General features: G+C 43.3%; 2 protein-coding genes across 4 annotated transcripts; one reads left to right on the forward strand and one right to left on the reverse strand.

The window, feature by feature from the left end:
• The first annotated feature begins 2,081 nt into the window (after positions 1–2,081).
• Positions 2,082–11,798, forward strand: nfe2l2a (nfe2 like bZIP transcription factor 2a). Of its 2 annotated transcripts, none has more exons than XM_063213375.1 (5): positions 2,082–2,251; positions 8,496–8,868; positions 9,397–9,489; positions 9,637–9,810; positions 10,037–11,798. In XM_063213375.1, exons 2-5 carry the CDS (start codon positions 8,551–8,553, stop codon positions 11,309–11,311), a joined length of 1,860 nt encoding a protein of 619 aa, XP_063069445.1. In that variant the 5' UTR covers positions 2,082–2,251; positions 8,496–8,550; the 3' UTR covers positions 11,312–11,798. The 2 variants fall into 2 exon arrangements, with proteins under 2 accessions (XP_063069445.1, XP_063069444.1); XM_063213374.1 differs by having other exon boundaries at positions 8,548–8,868.
• Positions 11,799–14,052: 2,254 nt separating this feature from the next.
• Positions 14,053–20,640, reverse strand: hnrnpa3 (heterogeneous nuclear ribonucleoprotein A3). Of its 2 annotated transcripts, none has more exons than XM_063213377.1 (11): positions 20,547–20,640; positions 19,515–19,637; positions 18,250–18,396; positions 17,736–17,946; positions 17,532–17,621; positions 16,976–17,047; positions 16,761–16,838; positions 15,721–15,864; positions 15,371–15,493; positions 14,970–15,053; positions 14,053–14,860 (listed from the first exon to the last, which is right to left on the reverse strand). In XM_063213377.1, the coding sequence occupies exons 1-10, from the start codon at positions 20,550–20,552 to the stop codon at positions 14,986–14,988; spliced, it is 1,062 nt and encodes a 353-aa protein (XP_063069447.1). In that variant the 5' UTR covers positions 20,553–20,640; the 3' UTR covers positions 14,053–14,860; positions 14,970–14,985. The 2 variants fall into 2 exon arrangements, with proteins under 2 accessions (XP_063069447.1, XP_063069446.1); XM_063213376.1 differs by having other exon boundaries at positions 16,761–16,847.
• Positions 20,641–21,395: the final 755 nt, after the last annotated feature.

Genomic DNA, 21,395 nt, shown 5'->3' on the forward strand with positions numbered 1-21,395 from the left:
GTATTGTAATTTAATGAATAATTAGATATCCTATCAGACCCTTTATGTTTACTTTTCAGTTCAACCTTGTCTCTCCTCAAGGTTGTTAAGTTAACAATTAGGGGCAGTTGATAGGTGGAACAGCTGACGTGTCTAAAGTTTCCAAATTAAGGTCTATGCCATGTTAAATACCCAGAACAGAACATTGTGCTGTGAAAGTGATATACTTTGCGTTTTTCCATTGAAAACTATTAGACCTGTTGAGTTTATGTCAGAAGTTTTGAAAGTGCAAACTGTGCATATGTTAGAAGTTGTGTTAAATACTACACTGGTTTTTAAACATGATATCCTACTTCTTGACATTACAGTACATATTTACTCGAATGATAGTGCTTATCTTCATAACATTAAACTTTGATTGCGTTTAAGTTTGCTGTCTCGATGACTTAAGAGGGCATTTCAACATATTCACAATATTCAATGTATAGACATGCCAGGGTAAAGGACAAACTTGTGTTACTTTTCAGAAGTAGTGAAAGAATGTTACAGTAGACTACATACCTGGTTGGTCAGAGCAGCTACTGAGCACACTACAGCACGAGGCAACATAGACCGTAAACGCAAATCAAGATTGGGAAAGGAGACTATCGTCACCGTAAGCATAAGGCTCGTCGCTGTGTAATAATTTAATTTTGCAGTTGGCGTCCCACGACCACCCTTCGCAAGCTGCTGATGGACTGCTTTCACGCCGCTCTACTCTCGAATCTGCGCCGTATAGTGGAGTCTGCAGCTGGAAGAATGTCGACGTGGAGCTGCCAATCGTGAACGTGTACGCGGGGGCGCGCTTTCAATGAGAGGGGGGAACAAAATCTTTAAATGTAATTGAGACAGTGGAAAGCAGTGATAGGGCGCCTTGAACTAAGGTGAGGTTCTTAACAGTTAGGTGTTAGAAGTCAGGGCATAAGGATCCCTTCATTAGTGCGCCACATTTTAAAACAACCATCCTGCAAGTCTCATGCACCTTCTCTGGCACCCAAGTGCCAGCATATTTGGCATTGTACCGTGCCAAGTGTCTCTGCTTTTCTATTTGTCTGTTTCTCCTAAATCCACCGACCAGTCTAATTGAGTAGCATATGGTGTAAATAACACAACATTTTCAACAAAGTAGGCTATTCCCGTGTAAATATAGGGCCTGCATGACTTCATAACTTTCAAAGGCAGGTTTATGTTGTTGCACAAGTTGTATAAGTGTAGTCTATATTCGAATAGGCCTACACTATTCAAACAAGGAAGAAATGATCCAAGAATACCAATCATGGTATTTTACCAATTTCAGTCCACCATATGCTCGTCATAGCTGGCCCAGACACCAGCAGAGGTCGCCAGGTGATAGAGTGTTATTAAGTGTCTTTGACAGCTACGGTGGCCGGCACACAATCTGAGTGGCCAACATATTTTACGTGCCACTGGCTTGCTTGCGTGAGTGAGGAGAGCATGTTAGGAGAGCATGCACGCTTGCCTCTGTTCATCTAAGTTACGCAAACTCTCAAGCATTACAGGATGACACGTGTAGGCTATTCACATCAAGACACAAGCAACACACCAACTGTTGGTTTTGGAAACAGTGGGTTTACCAGCATTGATTGTGGGGGAGACCTATTAATGCATAGGGCCTATACTGTTAAGTCAGCTGAGTGCATGGTACATATTTTATTGTAGCCTAATAGATCAGCAGATCCAACATCCATCTATCTATCCATCTATCCATCTATCCATCTATCTATCTATCTATCTATCTATCTATCTATCTATCTATCTATCTATCTGCCTGTCTGTCTGTCTGTCTGTCTGTCTCAATACAGTTCACGTTTGAATACATTTCAATTCACCCAATAACTCATGAAATGTGGATATACGCATGTGAAGCTGTCCCCTTCTTTTGGTGTAGTTCTACCGACTGTACCACCGGTGCTGCACGAGGGGGACGAGCCCTGAGTTTCTCTATGAGCGGTCTTGACTGGCTGATGCATGTAAGTAGGCGGGGCCGATTGTCGGGGTTTTCCGTAAATTTTCATATGACTTCGGCCAGTATTCTTCATATCTACAGCGTCTGTGTAAGGGGTGGTGACTATATTGCTCATCTCAGTGTTTTCGGTCTCAAAGAAGGAATACAAAACATACGGGCGATATTGGGACATTCAACACAAAGGAGGCATTGTATCTCGCCAAAATGATGGAGATTGAATTGCCTAAATTAACCCCAAGTCAACAGGTAAATTAGCGCGTTAACTTACATGTTGGCTGTGTTAGCTATTCGTTGACATTTCCCGGACGAGTCTAAAGCTTAAGAACGGGGCCTGGTTAACTTTTAAAGATTCAGCGTTGGACATGACATTTTGTGGTTCAGCATGAATTGAAAATGTTGTTGGTTGTTTTGATTTGGCAGGTTTCGGTGTAATGTAGGCCTATGCGATCGATTTCGACAGTGAATAAGTTGTTATAACATTATTCATTGTTTTATGTTGTCCCTGGCAATAGTGTCTAGACCTATGTGCCAATATGTTGTGAATGTCAGATAATATGTACTTGTTGGTAGATCTTTTATTAATTTTCTTCGTGTGTTGACTGTCTGCGTATTTCATGAAATAAGCACGTTATTGGCGAATACTTTAATCAATTAAAAGCCACACTCTGGTCCGGGAGGCGTTTCCAACCCTTCCGAGCCTGCGCCACTTACGCACTCCGAAATTTTGCAAAGTCATTGAAGACCTGTTGTCCAGGCCAAAAACAACAAAGGTAATCAGCATAAAATGTGAAAATACGAATAGCTATTGCTGAGAGTTTGTTGTCCGCGTTGAGTATGGATGATCAGGGACGTGAAACACCGAAAATGACAACAAACTTTTAAAATTACCCATCGCGCTTTACTTGCTGTCGGCTGTCCGGAGTCCCTTGCACTGCGGAGGGAGCCCCATTGCGTGTGATCTGGTGAAGATGGCATCACTGCATTTGCGCTATACAGCTGGTTGCACAATCCAGTGGGCCCCATCCTGAAACAATGTTTTCTTTACCTTGTGGTTGTATATACATTAAGGCTCACCAAACGCTGCGCATCTTTGACCATGCGTAGATTGCTTAAATGGTCAGTAGAGAAAATCAACTGTAGACCTAGTGTACACAACAGCTGTTGCCAAGCTAACCCATCAGTTATGGTCAATTATTGGGAGTAGCCTAACTGAAATGTGGACTGGTCACATAGAGTAAAAATCACTTAAGTTAAGCCAACACACCAAACCTATACAAATGTTATTGAAAAGGCCTTGAAAATGTGCACCTTATCTAGTGTTATGTTGGGTACATGTTTGGTAGTCTGCAGGATAGTTGCCACCTACTAATAGTTATTGTGAACTTCCCTAACCCTTTCCTGGAAAGTGTATAACTAATTGCACCCACCACCCCCTACCCACCCACATTAGATAGAGCTGAAAAAAGTTTGATCAACTTTTTTTTCTTCAGTGTGCCATGTTCTCATTCATAGGATTCAGAAACACATATAAGGCATTTTCATTTTATTCATTATTCAATTTCATTTAATTTTAAGTGTAGTGGTATCATTGGTTTTGTCCTCCATCTCACACACACACACACACACATGCACGCACACACACACACACATACAGAGAGAGAGAGAGAGAGAGAGAGAGAGAGAGAGAGAGAGAGAGAGAGAGAGAGAGAGATTTGGGCCAAGTGAGAGAAACACCTTTATGTCCGCTTCTACTAACAATTTCAACTCCTTTATTATTTACCTTGGCACCAGGAGTTTGTTTTCAGTAAAGAGAATAAGGTGTCACTAAGAGGTTCCGGGAAGCTAATTTCTTCCTTGAAATTGGGCCCTTTGTTTTTTATTTGCTTACTTCCTCATTTTTCTCTTGGATCAGCTCAACTTACAGGCCCTGTAAACAAAGGCGATGTGGCTTTTCTGCATCTATCATAGTTCACCAGGTGTGACTAGTAACATTCAGACATTCAGTACCAGCACACGGCTCTAGGCCTCAATTTGCTGAGGAGAACAGTTTATCATCAATGCCAAAGCACAAATGACAAAAGATAGTACAATTCCATATAACCCGTTAAGACACAGCGTTATAAATTTGCTGATACAAGAATGGCAATGACCAAGTCATAGTGCATTACTAAAAGCCCTGTTCTGTCATAGTATTGTAGTACTATGGTAGTTAACTTTTCAATGGCTATTACAGCGTGCCACTGGAGGTACGGCATTAAAGGGCTATGAATCTAATACAACATACAGTATATCAAGGAAACCACAGCCTCATAATGCACACCACTCCATCAGTGGAATGACAAAATAGACAATGAAAAGCCTTTACTACCATAGTACTACACTACCACATTACACAGGGCCTTTAGTAACACATTATGACTGACTTGGTCATTGGCATTTTGGTAAAAGTAAATGTATTACAGGGACCATGTCTTAACACTTTAAATTTATTTGGTTGACTGTATGATAAGTACTACTAATGAAAGTCAAGACAGAGTCTCATCAACAAATGTGGTCACGTTTAGAAGTCAGATGTAAAAAGACTACATCTGGTCAGTCTTACATCCCCCCCCCCCCCCCAAGAAATGGCCTCCATTCTGCTTGTGGGGGACCGACAAGGAGGCTCTCTACAAGCGACCATACAGGCAGCTTAGCATTAGCCCAAATCCTCACTATTGTGTATGCCAGCAATGGTTGTAATTACATGTATCAAGTACACAGTTGTATAAACTGTGAAGAACTTGAACTTGTTATGTCAGTGTAGGATAGAAAGGTGGTGTTCTGAAACAAGGTCAGAATATGTTTCTGTCAATCTTCTTTTGCAACTTATAGGGGCCTAGATTTATTGTCATAGACTGAATTCTAATTCATTATTAATATAGCGTTAAGCTTGTGTGATTGAGTTATTTAAAACAGTACTGTTCTTAAATGTTTTTTTGTTTGTTTGTTTTTTTCATCATAGTACACCATTCGGATTGTCAGGATAGCAGTGTGTGTTGCACAGTAGTAACAAAGTTGAATGTGTTGTGTATAGTCAAGTGTAGGGCTGGGTTCAAAAGATCGAAAGTGTGATATCGATTCACAACTTTGTGGATCGATCTTTTGCGATGATTATAGGTGCTATTTTCTTAACCACATCCTGTAGCTTTCTTCCACATTCATGTAGACTACATGCACAAATACACACGGCCTGTTCAAGTAAATAGTGCCAGTGTTTTCCCACCTTTCTCTCTCATACCAAGTTTCCCACTTCTTTTTCTCATACCAAGGTATTTCATGTTTGTGTGGGTATCAAAGGTTGAGATATTTAGGTTTTTATAGCCGGTCTTAGAATTTTAGGCATAAATGGGTTAAAGTGACAACCCAGCAATACAGAAGATCGATATTGAATCGAATCGAATCGGATCGTGGATCGAATTGGATCGTGACCTTCTGGATCGGAATCGAATCGATCCAGGAAATTTGGATTTTGAATTCTGTTGGTGTTCTTCTGCAACACAGAGCTACACTGAACAAGTGAATTTGAAATTAAGCACATAATTCAGAATTCTGCTTGTATGATTTAATCATTTAAACTACACTACTACTGCACATAAATATTCATTGTTTCATCAGGGTACACTATTCTACTCATAGGGATAAAATTATGTATTGCACAGTTACTAGTCTAATCTCCATGAACTTGAATGTGAGAACTGAAGTTGCCTCACTGTAGAAAGGCATTTCGTGCGTGCGAGGCATCAATTTGTTGAAGCTGTTTAGGCATTTTATCTTCCCTCCCACGGCCCTAATCTGCGGTTAGAATAGCAGCCTGACTAGCTCAAGATTAATGATCAGCCAAGTGGACTGCTGTAAACTAATGATGTTTGCGGGCCTTTGCTTTGAAAAGCCGAATCAGAGAGTTCAACATGGCGTTTTTTGGATCGTTGGTTTTATTGATACAAGTATTCACATTTAGGTTATTGTTTCAGAGGTCTATGTTATAGTTGAAAATGGGCAATCGTTTCAAACATCCAGTTAACTATTAAGACTCACTCGTTCATGATAGCACGTGCACTGTTAATGTTCAAGTGGATGTTTCTTGGGCAGAAGTTAAAACCCAACTTCCCACATCTTAGTAGGGCACACTTCTCCTTTGTGGACTATCTCTTCCCTTCTACATTTTTCACCATGTGATGCGTGACGTGAAAGCAAAGGGAACTATTTATCGAATAGATTAAGTTGTGTGGGGGAGAGTTGAAAAAAAGAAATCACATGATAGGATGTTTCCTCTTGACCCAGCATACTAAGCTTTATGCAACACTTTGAGGCTCTACGCAAAAATAACCCCACACTGTAAATAATGGCAGTGAAATGGCTGTTGGTGGCCCAGGGGGAAAGGCTAACTGTTTATCGCTGGACATTCCTCATCTAATGGATCTCTAATAACATTTGGCAAGAAGTCAATCGGCATGTGGAGGCAAGAGGGTTCATTTAAAAAGAAAAACAAAACAACAAACACTTTTAAACTCTTTAGACCCTGTTATAAAATTTGATGTTACCAGTTGTGACCAAGTCATAATGTATTACTAAAGACTGTTTAATGTTGCAGTAGTGTAGTACAGTCTTTTCAGTGACCAGCACAGCATTGCACTGGCAGGACAGTGTGCATTTTGAGGCTACCTTGGTGTGAATTTAATGTTGTTTACAGCAGACCAGAAACAAGCCCTCGGCAGGCAGATCCTGCCCCAGTTGCACCCCAGCCAAGGTCATATGAGACACTTTTGATCACAGTAATAGTAAAGATACGTTATCTCTGCAAAGGCGGTCATTAAACCTGTTTAGTGGGGCAGTCCCTATAGCTTACCTCACCTTTCAAGCATTATGCAAATATTGACACTAGAAAGTGTATGATAAGCATTACAGAGTCCACTAATAATGGTCTGGTAATTAATACATTATTAAGCTTGTCCAAATATGGCCGTTCAAGTTGTGGTTAAGCTTGAACGAATCAGCAGTGTTCACAACAACAGTGTTCACATAGCCATAATCAGTGTTTTACCTGAACTAGTTGCAAATATTGACACTATAAGTGTATGATAAGCATTACAGAGTCCACTGATAATGGTACAGTAATAAATGCATTATTAAGCTTGTCCAAATAGTCAATGTCCAAATTCAAGCTGCAATTATCAAGTTGTGGTTGAGCTTGAACTTAGCAGACTAACAACAGTGTTCACTTGGCCACACTATATACCTGAACTAGTTTAGGCCTATAATCAGGGCGAACTGAACCACAAACTGAACGACCAACATTTACTGCCTGTTCAATGAACTATGAATGAATGCATTCTGGTACAGTACCTGCAAACAAACTATATGCACCTTCGTTTGATAGGGTGCTATGTTTTCTTAGCGTTCAGGTGAAAACCCAGCCAAATACATTGCAAAGGGCCCCAACATAAGATGACATTTAACACGTATATATTTTCACCGTTCTGATATCCTCACAGTGACATATTGCTAAAAAGAACTATTGACTAGTTCATTTTTGGAACTATGAACAGACTATTAACTATAAACAATTATGAACTATGAATAAACTAGTTCATTTTGAAATGTGTAAACTAAACTTTGACCTAGTAGTTCATGTAGAAAAGGAACTTTCCTCAAAACTGGCCACAATATCATTCTGAAAGTCAGTGATATGCCAGCTTGACATTACAGGGAAGCGAAATTGGAGAAGTAACTGAGTTACCATATCAGTATTTGTTTTCTTGATGCTTGCTGCCACTTTTTGCACTTATCTTGGTTATGGTACATTTCCAGTTTTGCTCCATGCACAATGCCACAGGCTGCCAGAGTAGTGTAGTGTGTGGGTGGGGACTTGACACATGGGAGGAAAAGGAGAAGCTTATCTATTATTCATGGGTTTGTCTTCATTACGGCCAAGATTACATTGTGTTGGCTTTAGAGAAGCCTGGCTAAGAGGCGCGCTCTGGGACTAGGTGTGGCAATGCTGCTGGGGTTCCAATAGCAAGCACTGAACTGAAGCTTCCAGTCCTCTGTTTGAATGTAACACACACACACACACACACACACACACACGCACACGCACACGCACACGCACACAGTGTTACTTGTCCTGTCTTGCACTTTGATGTCAGTCCTGTGAATGTCTATGTCCTTCATGGTATACTGTAGAGAGAGTTCATAAGGGTTGGAGCAGGCGTCACCCAACAGTTTTTTTCTTCCTTTTAAGGGTGCTGACCAAAATATTGTAAAACTGAAAAATGAAAAAAGGTCGCACCATGCATAGGTTTCTTTACATGTAATAAAGAAACCTATGCATGGTACGACCTTTTTTCATTATACTGTAGAGAGAGAAACGTAATTTCAATTTCATTGTATGACCTGTGCATATGAAGAAACTGACAATAAAAGCTGACTTGACTTGACTTGACACACACAGACAATCTCAACTTCCTCTCTCCCTCTTCGTCTGCCTTCGTCTGCACCACCAGGACATGGACATGATCGACATCCTCTGGAAGCAGGACATCGACCTGGGCGCGGGCCGCGAGGTCTTCGACTTCAGCTACCGCCAGAAGGAGCACGAGTTGCAGAAGCAGCGCGAGCTGGAGGAGGAGAAGCGGCAGCAGCGGGCCCTGGAGCAGGAGAAGGCCCTGCTGGCACAGCTGCAGCTGGACGAGGAGACAGGCGAGTTCGTGCCACGCCCCTGCCCTGCCTCCACCGCCGCCGCCGCCGTGCCCAGCGGACAACAGCCACAGCTCCAGCCCCACCCCCAGGCCTCACCTGCAGACACACCCACCGCCGCCGTGGAGGTCAGTCAAGTTCAGGCAAACAGACCTCTGGCTACTTCTCAATGTCCAGTGTTCTAGCCTTTCTAAGGCATGAAACGCCTGGTGATTGGATACTCCGCGGAGTTCACCAAAGAGTATCCAATCACTGGGCGTTTCACGTCCCAGCAAAGCTAGAACACTGGGCTTTGAGAAAGAGCTAGAGAGGCACACACATACACAAACGCACGTACACACACACACAACACACGTGCACGTACACGCACCCACAGGGCCTCTCAGAAGCTCCACCCTCTCCTCTGTGGGTGGCTAGGTAAACTGCTGTGTGGTAATTACTGGGGCACAGGTGGCTGATGCCTTTTGTTGCAGGGAGTCCAGGGAGCTCTGCGTAATTTACCCCCTTTGTACTGTAGTTATTAGGTACACAGCATATATCTCATGAGCTTCCAGACCATGCAAACGTCTGAAATTGAATTGAAGTTAAATATTGGTTGAGAGCCGAAATGTGTTGTTCTTATACTTTTTCCACTTTGTCTGGGTTTGTTTTTGTAGAATGTCGACTTCACCGAGGATGGAGCCGCCATGTCCTTTGACGAGTGCATGGAGCTGCTTGCACAGACATTCCCAGTAGTGGAAGCCAGTGAGGTAAGATGACAAACATTGACAGTAACATTGCTCAGTCAAAATGGATGTACGCTTTTTTTTTTTTTTGCCTTGTCACACCATGCATTGAGTTTGTCCCAATATGCCGTAACGTTTCCTTTTTGTGTGTGTGTGTGTGTGATTGCACAGACCGCTTCCACTTGCCTGGGTTCATCCGAACCACCCACCAGCAGTGGTCAGCTCCTCATGCCCCCAGAGCAGCCCCCCCTCCTCCCAGAGCCAATGCTCCCCGCCCCACAGAAGGCCTCGTGGACCGACCTGGACCAGGCCTGGATGGAGTTACTGTCCATTCCTGAATTACAGGTACGGCAAGGGACTTACAGTTGATATCATTGTGCAAGCCACCACCGCCAACTCACCGGGATGAAAAATGAGAACAGTTGAAAACAAGCAAAACTTGTTCTGCTCGTCCATGTCCATGAAGGCGTTCACTTTATTCTGTGATGATAAGATAAAATGATGTCCTACTTTGGTTATAAAAACGGATACTGATACTGACTTCCCCCCTCTGTTTCTTCATTTCCTTCAGCATGCCCTGAATATACAGATGCAGGAAGTAACTGACTACCTGAGCACAACCCCACAAGCTCCACAAGCACAAGACCCCGGCTACATGCCTTTCATGCCTCCCCTCACAGACCCCGTTGTGTCTCAGCCGCCAGACGTTTGCGCCAATGAGTTCATTGGCAACTTTGAGGTCAGCTTCCCCGGGGCTACTGGCCCGGCCAATCTTCTGAGTCAGATGTCACTCAAGGCCTCCGACACGGTGGTCACAACAGCTGTCGGTGGCATTGGCAACACAGGCGAGTACTGTGACATGTTTTACCCAGACCTGCTCGGCGGCACAGCCAAAGTCAACCAGCCGACTCCTCAGGAGCCCTGCAACACGGTAGTGAGCGGAATCTGCCAGGCCGCAGAAACCCCAAACAGCTCGCCCCTCAAGCCTTTAGAAATGCAAGAGCTGTCGGCCGGCGATCCCTTCACAGTTGGCGTTAAGAGCGACGTGGCCATGGAGTTCCCCGATTCTGACTCGGGCTTGTCTCTGGACGCCAGTCCCAACATAGGCTCCCCTGAGAAGTCTGCATATGGGGACGGCTCGCTCGGTTTCAGCGATTCAGACATGGACGAGATGGAGAGCAATCCAGGGAGCGAGTCGGACTATTCAGAGATGTTCTCCCTGTCGTTCACCAGTGGCAACTCGTCGGGATCTGGCGCCAACAGCCCCACACGCCAGCAGCAGAGAAGAAAAGGCAAGCTACCCAAAACAGAGCCGGCCGAGGCCAGCGTTCACGGCGCGCCGCCCTTCACCAAGGACAAGGCCAAGAGGCGCTCGGAGTCGCGGCTGTCCCGCGACGAACAGCGGGCCCGGGCCCTCCAGATCCCCTTCCCCACCGACCTGATCATCAACCTGCCCGTGGACGACTTCAACGAGCTCATGTCCAAGCACCAGCTCAACGAGGCCCAGCTGGCCCTGGTCCGCGACATCCGCCGCCGCGGCAAGAACAAGGTGGCGGCCCAGAACTGCCGCAAGCGCAAGATGGAGAACATCGTGGGCCTGGAGTTCGACCTGGACTCGCTGAAGGAGGAGCGGGACCGGCTGCTGCGGGAGAAGACGGAGCAGAGCGGCAGCCTGCGGCAGATGAAGCAGCAGCTCAACACACTCTACCTGGAGGTGTTCAGCATGCTGAGGGACGAGCAGGGCAGGCCCTACTCCCCCGCCGACTACTCGCTGCAGCAGACCTCTGACGGCACCGTCTTCCTGGTCCCCAGGGTCAAAAAGACACTTGTCAAGAGTAACGCCTAGCACTTATTAGCGTTATTATTATGACCTGTTCCTGTCTCTCCATCCCTCCCTCCCCCACAAAAAAAAATATCTCTTATTTTTTCCCCCTTTATTCCTGCGGTACTGCATTGCTCCAGCTATGTACTATGCAAAGATAACTTTATAGTTGAAATTTTTGCTTATGCGTAAAAATACACCAAAACAGAAAAACAGCAGAACTATTATATAGTTTTTGCTTATTCTACTCTTAATATTTTTAATATCTATTGTTATTTTTTACTTCTTTATATTTCTCTCCTTAAGATTCTTTTATCTGTATTGTTTGTAAATACATTTATACTTTGTTTGCTATTGGAATATGACTGTACTGTATATACCACATTTTAGTATGCTAATAATTTTGTTGCAATCACTGGCACTTAAGTCTGTTTTATATCTTAATTTACAGTTCTATGGCTATTTTATCTCTTTGTGCTTTATAAAAAAAATAAACTATCCAATCAAGCTACAGCTACCCTCCGTTGTTTTTTTCCCAAGTTATCAATCAGTGAGGGGCCTTGAGCAACTTGTGTGATCTCCACTAATGATTAGACGTCATAGGTCAAACCACTTGTTAAAAGAACATCTCGAGTGCTATAGTGTGTGACCCTTTCAAGAGTTTTAGATTGGTACATGGGTCAGTGCTGCACTTAAAACCGTTTGGATTACACACTCTTGGGCAGACTTTTAAGACATACCTCTCTGAAAATCTACTCTAATGCTTCCATGACCGCCGGTGTTTTCCATGTGTGGTGGCTTATAGACTGGTCTAAATCTATGAGGTATTTCTGAAATGGTGCTTGACACACTATTACGCAACAGCAACTCATTGTTTGACTGCGCCCCATGTGAAACATGCATGACGACTCCACAAAGCCTGACTGACAAAACACCTCGGGAAAGCAAACGGCTGCACATTGTGCTGTTTGGTTTGCAGTCTCAGGCACTCTCACCCACAAACATTACCTTTGAACACCAAGCCCCTTTCTCCCTTTTGCTCGCAGTGCCTCTCCCACAGTTCAGTGGGTGGCACTAACAAAACAGGTGGCTTAAATGCCTTTTCTCCTCTTTGACAATCCAGTGCCACAAATCATTTTGTATAATAAAATCAGGGAAAGTATTATGTAAGTAAAAGTATTATGCAAAATATTAGGCAGATATTTGTCACTCGTGCCCACACTTGCTCTAGGGAGCTGGCCTGAAATGAAAATCTGCTGTAAATGACATTGGGTGGGGCCTAAGCAAACTACTATGCATGTAGTATTTGCTGTTTGTTTGAATGGGCTCCAGATAACTTGACTGCTTTGTGAAGCTTGAGGAGGCTGTAATCCATCATGACCTCATGGCCAACAATAAACATCATGTTTGTGTAAAGCGAAACAAATCCAACAGCAAAAGACATGATGCTGGTGGTGACCATTACAAGAAAGTACTCCATTGTTGGGGGGGGGAAAGTGCTTTATTTATAAATAGGCAACTTCTAAAAAGAAGTTAATAAAAACTGTGAACACTAATACTCTTACAGGGAATTACTGCACAGTAGAGCATTCTGAAACAAGCCCACCCCCACCCTCCATTTAAATCAGCAGACAATGTACACTTTTGTTTCTTTTTTTGCTGTAACTTTTCAGCAGATCCCCACAAGCCAAGAAGCAATTGCATGTCCCATTTATAATATGACCCCACAAGCATACCTTCATACTCTGCTCCCAGGGTCAGCAGCTGTGTTGTTTGAAGCCAGAGCTTTGGCTCAATAAGACCAATTTACAGTACATAAGTACATACGAGACAAATATACAGTACATATGTAATCTTACCTGTTCAACCTTTGAGAAATTCACCTGTTTTTAGATCATGCTTACAAGAAAAATTCATCTTTGCAAGTGACATTGCTAGACTTTTACATTAGCGTGCCATATGTCATTATTATCTTTGGTCATTTATACAATTAGTTCATACAGCCATATACATTTTGAAAACACACATCCTTACCCAGCAAGTACCTTCAGGTAGAACACGTTGAAATGCTTCTTTTCCCAAAATCTGAAAACCAAGCAAAGTTGTTACTCTTACCTTGTCTGTAAGACACTGCTCCATCTTCTTGTACTCTGCTCTGGTACTGAAAAGTGTTCAACCTCACTCACTCATTCCCCTCTCAAGCACTGGATCTCATTCTACTGTAGACCTACAACACATTCACTGTGCAATCTCACAGACTATGTGGTTCTCAGGGGGGGTCAAAAAACAGGAACTTACTAGCTTCTCTTCCAGTGGCTCGCTGTCTTCCTGAAGAAACCACTAGCTCTTGGAAGAAGATGCTGGCTATTGGAGCAAGAGAGACTGCAAAGCTTCTTCAGAGTAGATGTTGTAGTTGCTGGCAATAATGCTCCCTCCATTTTCTGTTTGTATGAATGTGCTGACTGGACCACACTGTTCTGGGCTGGACGATGTCATACCTCAACACTTTCAGCAATGGTCAATATGATGCCACTTTTGGTGGAGAAAAAAAAACTCTTCTTGAAAACCTGGAACATTAGTCTTCAGCCTACTGCTGGACTGACTGACAGAAGCCTGTGTCAAAGGCGTCAAAAATCTTCTCAAACAAGATTGTGCATACTGTACATAATGTACACATCAATTTATCTACACTTGCATCGGTGAAAATGAAATGCTCATTCATGTCCATCTACCTCACACCCAATGATGCACTACACTACATAAGAGAATTTACTACACAACTTTATTTTTATCTGATGTTCCACTTTCCAAAATATGTTAACAATCTAGAATTCTGTTTGTACAAGTTGTGTAAAAACACATGCCCTCCAGTTATTGGATGTCTAAACTGCATACACTAGCTCTTCATACAACCAGATAGACAACACTTAATAATACAAAAATACACTTGACACTGACAAGCAAAAATCACCAGTGGTTACAACTTAAAACAAAGTCTTTAAAATAATAATAAAATAGGGTTTAAAACTCACACTTTCTAGTCTATTCATCGGTAATTAAATAACAAAGGAAAGGCCACAGAATGGTTTTGTCTACTACAAACATATATGACACCAATTCAAAAAACCGTCGGCACAATTACTCAAAATACTTTTTCAAAATCTTTTTTTTCTGACGTTTTGAAATTCCTTTTAAAACCACTAGCACATTTCACATGGGGGAATTTTATCAGGTGCACAAAGGAAAAAAAGATATTCATTCCGTGTTGTGTTGGGTGGGGGGAATCTAGTGTCAAAGAAGATGAAAGGAATGTAGACTCTGTTTCTGTTGTCACTAGCTACACTCTTGCACTTGTAGCTAGGGTGCACGGGTCGTGTCAAAAAAGGGTCTCCAAATTAAAGCTGCAGTACGGTAACTTTGTTTCTTTTCTGACTATGGATCCTGGCTCCTGTCGAGTCCTTCTACTGCGCTCAGACGACTGGACTGGACTGGACTGCCTCAACGTAACCTGCAGCTTTCCTGACAACTCCTCTGGCTCTCCTCACACCTCCTCCCCTGCTTAAGAACTGAAGCCTGTTGAATGGATACAGGATAGAATAGAATACATTGTTATTCTACAAAATGTGTGTGTACAAACCTTCAGTCTACTACACACAAGTGGCTGCAGATGAACTCAACTTACCATTGGCTAGCGAGAATTAATACCGCCGAGAGCCATAGCCGCCACCACCGCCTCCACCACCACCACCTGAGCCTCCATAGCCACCTGAAAGTGAAGCAACAAAGACATTACCGTAAGGCTCAACAACACCACACTTGGTTTTTCAAAGGTGAGACTGTAGACTAATAGTGTGAGGGATTCGCACATATCCAATAAAACAGGTACTGGATCACACAAAAGATGCGTAGTAGAAGAAGGAGAGTCCGCACACGGTTGCTGCTCTCCGATTTATTAAACACAACGTTTCGACCTCACACAGTCTTCATCAGGTCGAAATGTGTTGAATAAATCGGTGAGCAGCAAGTGGTGGGGACTTCCCTTCGTCTGCTACGAGACTGCAGACTAATCACAAGGTCCTTTACCACCATAGGGTCCGCCTGAGTTCCTTCCAAAGTTATTGCCCCTCATAGGTCCGTAGCTGGACTGCTGGCCCCCATAGTTGCCAAAGTCATTGTAGTTTCCACCTCCACCACCTCCAAAGTTTCCTACAAAACAGAGGCCAGGAAAAATACATCCTCTGTATTCCCATTAACCATGCATGGCAAAGGAAAGAAACGAAGCGTGTGTGTGTGTGTGTGTGTGTGTGTGTGTGTGTGTGTGTGTGTGTGTGTGTGTGTGTGTGTGTGTGTGTGTGTGTGTGTGTGTGTGTGTGTGTGTGTGTTTGTGAGTGAGAAAGAGAGACAGAGAGGTGTATATTTTGAATGAACCGTACCTCCAAAGTTTCCTCCATCATTGTAGTTGTCATATCCTCCAAAACCTCCTCCTCCATGGTTCCCATAGCCTGGTCCACCTCCGCCACCACCACCATAGCCTCCTCGGCCACCGCCATAGCCTGGGCCACCGCCGTAGTTGGGACCTGAGAGAAAGCAGGAGTTTACTGTATGTTACAGACTACAGCAGGGATGTCAAACTCAGGCCCGGGGGACAAATCTGGCCCACAGGGTCATTTTATTTGGCCCATAAGATCATTTCAAATGTGAATTACAGCTGGTCCACAAACACCATTATGACACTGCACAGTAGGCTACAGTAGGATATGACATGACTTGAACACGAAATTTGCCACGTCGTACGAATATACTGTAGGTTGGCTAAGGGAAATGTACCATCTCCCACCCATACAACAGAATACTGTATGTTCAGGCACATTTAAGATACCACGTATTGTGAAATTTGACTGAGTATTAAGTACATTCTTACAATTTTTTTTAAAAAAATGTGTGCATCCCGCAACTTCATCCCAGATTCTAGTTTTGGACCCCTGTCAATTTGGTTTTGACACCCCTGGGCTGGAGTATTCTTATAGAAACATGTTTGCAGTCACTTCACTGCACCCGGTGGCCATCCTGGGGCCCCTTCAGAGTGATTCTATTCATGAAACAGCAAACAGGCAACATTTGTGATTGGGCGGCCGGCAGTAATTCTGAAATTAAACAGCTAAAAATATAATAACAAAGTGAACCTAAAGATTAGTGTTTCTCAACGGGGGCGGTACAGCCTCCTAGGGGGCGTTGGAGAGCTCTAGGGGGGCGTTGAGAATGATGCAGCTGAGAGGGGGCGATGTTGGCATTGGGGGACATTAGTGCATTTAATTTTTTAATACTAAGGCGGGCGTTGTCAGTCTTATGATGACGTGAAGGGGGTGTTGGGAGGCATGCAATGAGGCCAAGGGGGCGTTTCTTCAAAAAAGGTTGAGAACCACTGCTTTAGATAGTATCTCACTGTTACAAGGTTATTCTCCTACAGACATACCATCTCCTCCAAAGCCGTTGTAGCCATCACCTCCGTATCCTCCTCGGCCACCTCCATATCCACCTCCTCCTCCTCCGCCTCCTCCTCCTGCAGGTTAGAAGGACAGACCAAAATGGGTTTTGTTCGTTTGTTTGTTTTTTTTAAAGAGAAAGCAAACACGCCAAATTTCCCCCATTCCAAGTCTGGCTTCAGTTCAGTGAAAATAAACTGCTTACCGCGGCCAAAGTTCCCACTGCCAAAGTTCCCTCCACGGCCCATGAAATTTCCACCACCACCACCTCCCCTGTCTGAAACGAAAGCAACACCATCACTGAGGACACAAATAACATGTCTAATCTCTCAAGAAGTCCAATAGCGGCCCTACCCCATCTCTCTCTCCCAACTCGCTTCCTGTCACCATCTTCACTATACTGTCATGCATAAAGACCAAAAAATATCTTAAAAAAAAAAAAAAGAAAGAAAGAAAGTCCAGTAGATTACAACTCAACTGTTTGGATAACATTTCCTCAATGAATGAAAATCTTCACAGACAAAATGTCTAATGATGTTCAGAAAAAGGAAAAAGGAAGATTTGATACAGGTGCTCAACAGTATTTGTGGGTAATAAATCTCAAAAAATAAGAAAAAGGAGGAAACTGTGGCACTCTTTTTTCAACTTTTCTTTGAGGCAAAAGACTGCTTGACGCATTTCGCCCATGCAGGTCTTTGTCTAATGCTGTTGCAACAGTCACCACAGACGAGGTTGGATAACTAAATCTGAGTTTCACTTACTCCTCTGGTTGTTGGCTGCTTGCATTTCCTGTTTTGGAAGAGCTTTTCGGACCTCGCAGTTGTGGCTGTTTATTGTGTGGTATTTTTGGGCTGTAAAGAGGATGGAAAGAGGCATTCATTCTTAGCATAACACAGCACTAATAATCACTACAGATATCACTACAGATGCCACTGTTTCTTCTGCAATGTCTCAAATGAACGTACCAACAATTTTATCCACAGTGTCATGGTCATCAAACGTAACGAAACAGAATCCTCTCTTCTTGCCGGTGGGGCGGTCCTCCATAACATCTATACTTTCGATCTTGCCGTAGCGCTCGAAGTATTCCCTTATGTGGTACTCCTCTGTGTCCTCTTTGATGCCGCCGACAAATATCTTCTTCACGGTCAGGTGAGCGCCTGGCTTTGACGAATCCTGCATTGGGGACAAATGTTAATATTAATACGAAGTCTGGCTTCAAAGCAATTTGTTGAGATAAAAAAACTGCACAACCCCTGTCAAGATGCAGGACAAATTTGGACTCAAGTTATGATTGACAGAAATCCACACACTTGAAATCTTTTCATTGCAAGATATTCCATGGCAAAACACTGTTTCGACTCTGTGGTCCTCCTCATTCACATTCCATGGAATACATGCAATGGAAGGACTGTCAATAAAAAATTTAACAATGCCATGCAATTCTTTAGTTTTTTTAAAAAGAAGTGAGAGTAGTACCTCTCTGGACACAGCCCTTTTGGGCTCTACGACGCGGCCGTCCACCTTGTGAGGTCTGGCGTTCATGGCAGCGTCAACCTCTCCTACGCAGGCGTATGTCACAAAGCCGAAACCTCTGGAGCGCTTGTTGGCTGGGTCCCGCATAACCTGCCCATGATAGTCATATGAAGTCAGAAATTGAATGAACACTTTTTAACATCGCTTTAATTACAGTGTACTTATTCATTAGATACAGTGGAATAACTGGTGTAATAACATGTACGTACAACTGTACAACATATATTTTATGGGGCAGTCATGGGTGAGTGGTTAGGGCGTCAGACTTGCATCCCAGAGGTTGCCGGTTCGACTCCCGACCCGCCAGGTTGGTGGGGGGAGTAATCAACCAGTGCTCTCCCCCATCCTCCTCCATGACTGAGGTACCCTGAGCATGGTACCGTCCCACCGCACTGCTCCCCATGGGGCGCTACTGAGGGCTGCCCCCTTGCACGGGTGAGGCATGAATGCAATTTCGTTGTGTGCAGTGTGCAGTGTTCACTTGTGTGCTGTGGAGTGCTGTGTCACAATGACAATGGGAGTTGGAGTTTCCCAATGGGCTTTCACTTTTCACTTTATCTACATACATACCATAATGCCAATAATGACCATATACTATGAAATGGAAATACTTTGCTGAAGAGATTAATTCTTCCAGAGAGGCAAAGGGCTGAACTGAGGCCAACGGCACTCTTGGTATGCAGATACACATTGTAAGTATGATGTAATAAAATGAACTAACATGTTATTACACTGTAACTAATCAGTAAGTACACTGTAATTAAAGCCCTGTTAAAATAAGCATTCAAATCCGGTATTTGGCTGGTGCACTGCACTGAGCAACATAGGCAAATGTTAGTCCAGCAATGGACTTCCTGTGTTTGGAAGCTGCACGCCAGTGTAGGCCTATATCTCATCCAGTAATTCTCAGATGTTTGACAACGCTTCAGGCCGGTGATCTTTATTGATTTGGTGGTATTCATTTGATGCAAGTGCACACCCTGGTGATTTGGAACTGGAATGCAACAGCATGTGACGTCAGACAGGCTCCCCCATCACAGGTGGTTATGAAATGAATGATTGGAGAATTTGACCAGGTATTTCGTTTTCCTATAACCAATCCCAATGTCGTGAGAATGCAGCAGGACTGCATGCATTTGCACCTTGATCGGGAAATATATAAGCATGAAAGCTACACAAGTACAGAGGGACAGAGGAAGAGCACACACCACACAATCTGTCAGCTTCCCCCATTGCTCGAAATGGGCTCGCAGGCTGTCCTCTGTCGTTTCGAAACTCAGGCCTCCAATGAACAACTTCCTGAGCTGCTCAGGCTCCTTGTTCTCACGTCCCTGTTGTAATTGAAAACACAAATATGTATTTTTTTTTAAATGGCAAGTTGCATCCCAACATATTTGACACACGACACACATATCAGAATGGAGGGGGCGGGGGCGTCTTGGGATAAAATTCCTGCTGGTGGCAAGTGGAATGTTGCGCATAAATATGGGCTGGTCTGAATGAGACGTCGCTTGTGGACAATTTCCCTTCTGTGTAGAGCAAGAGGTACCGCAGGCGAAGACGAGAGCTGTAGCGACTGCACACGTCAAATATACGCCGGGGTAAAAACACATTCCAGATTATAGACCTACTACACATGCCGCATCGAGAACATTCCGTGGAGCTATTCCCGCTGCGCCATTTTAGGTGTTTCCGTCGACTCCATATTGTTACAGATGAATGCGTTAGCGAATAAATGTATCCAACAGCGGGGCATGGGCCAAAAAGGGTTCGTGCGACAGGGGTGAACTCAACAGGAGCCCGTTACAATTTCGTGGTGTGGCTAGTTTCTAATTTAAAAAAGTGACCGCGCGTGCATCGTGCAAACACCCAAAGCAACTTGCGACACGCGCCAACTGTTTAAGCTAGAATTGTATATCCCGACACTCCCATTAACGATACCTCAACATTGCAATTTGCAAGAAAGAAGACTTCAGTGACAAGATTGAGGAGCCAAGTCAGACCACAGCCAACTCGCTGTCAGACTCGTTAAAGTAGGCTAAACCATCCGGATTCACTGCCAATGGCTAGGTAGCTAACACCATTGACATGCCGTCTGTCTGTGAAAACGCTATGCAGGCTAACTGGTTGAAATGGCTAAACAACAATTTCAATGTCACCGGTATGCCTCATGCGCGCAGACATAGCAATAATGCACTCTCATCTATTTTATAAATATTACACAAATACATGAAATTTACCTCCATATCTCCACCTCTGAAAATCCTGTACAGTACGCCCCTATGAAGGAAAAATACAGTGGTGGGTGGGGGGATGATTCTATTCAGGCTGCTAGACACGCTTAATCAAAATTGAACGACTGCGTCGCCTGGCAAACATAAACAGTGATTTTGTTTCGCACAGAAAATATTTGAAGCCATCAAGTAAGCTAGTGTTTAAAATTATCCTATAGTTATGGTATTGTAGTCATTTTGATTCAAAATTACAGTGAATACAGATCTGTAAATCAATGTTACAACAGCAATAGATAAAAATGTCTGGAAACCAACTAATTGAACAGAGACACATTCTTCAAGGATTTAATAAAGAACAACAAATGCGATAATAACAATTTAGCCTATTCTAGAAGCTCTTTGAAAAGATGCACTGTTTTTAAATAATAAAAAATAATGTTGTATGTTGTAGTATATAATTGTTATAATTATGTGTATGTAGGCTATTTTTGGGCCTATTATTATCATTAGGACTATTTGCTCAATCCTATTTGGCATGTAAATAGGCTGCCAAAATCTTGTAGGGCGACATTTAAAAAAAAAAAAAAAAACGAGTTAACAAATTTCGAATCAAAAACCAATACAGTTGTTTATTTGGCCTTTGACGCATCGAAGAGAAATGTGGTAAAACTGTGCCACCTGCCGGTGAGTTCACAATCTCTGCGAAAAGCATTAGTGACCCAGAGATTGAGATTGTCTGGGGTTTGTGGACATAATGCCTTCATTCCTCACATATGTCAATAATAAAAATTGGCTACTATTTGTATTCCTGCAAGACTATAGCCTAGTCTGTGTTGTAATTATGAATGGCTGTTT

Source organism: Engraulis encrasicolus, chromosome 13 (genome assembly GCF_034702125.1).
Source record: "Engraulis encrasicolus isolate BLACKSEA-1 chromosome 13, IST_EnEncr_1.0, whole genome shotgun sequence".
Lineage (NCBI taxonomy): Eukaryota > Metazoa > Chordata > Actinopteri > Clupeiformes > Engraulidae > Engraulis > Engraulis encrasicolus.

Bases quoted from the DNA above. Each gene is read 5' to 3' on its own strand.
- nfe2l2a (XM_063213374.1), top strand. From the start codon at position 2,210: ATGATGGAGATTGAATTGCCTAAATTAACCCCAAGTCAACAG. The intron at 9,490-9,636 runs GTAAGATGACAA...GTGATTGCACAG, and splicing joins CAGTAGTGGAAGCCAGTGAG to ACCGCTTCCACTTGCCTGGG. The intron at 9,811-10,036 runs GTACGGCAAGGG...CATTTCCTTCAG, and splicing joins TGTCCATTCCTGAATTACAG to CATGCCCTGAATATACAGAT.
- hnrnpa3 (XM_063213376.1), bottom strand. The intron at 17,622-17,735 runs GTACGTTCATTT...TCCTCTTTACAG, and splicing joins CACTGTGGATAAAATTGTTG to CCCAAAAATACCACACAATA. The intron at 15,494-15,720 runs GTACGGTTCATT...TCTGTTTTGTAG, and splicing joins TGATGGAGGAAACTTTGGAG to GAAACTTTGGAGGTGGTGGA.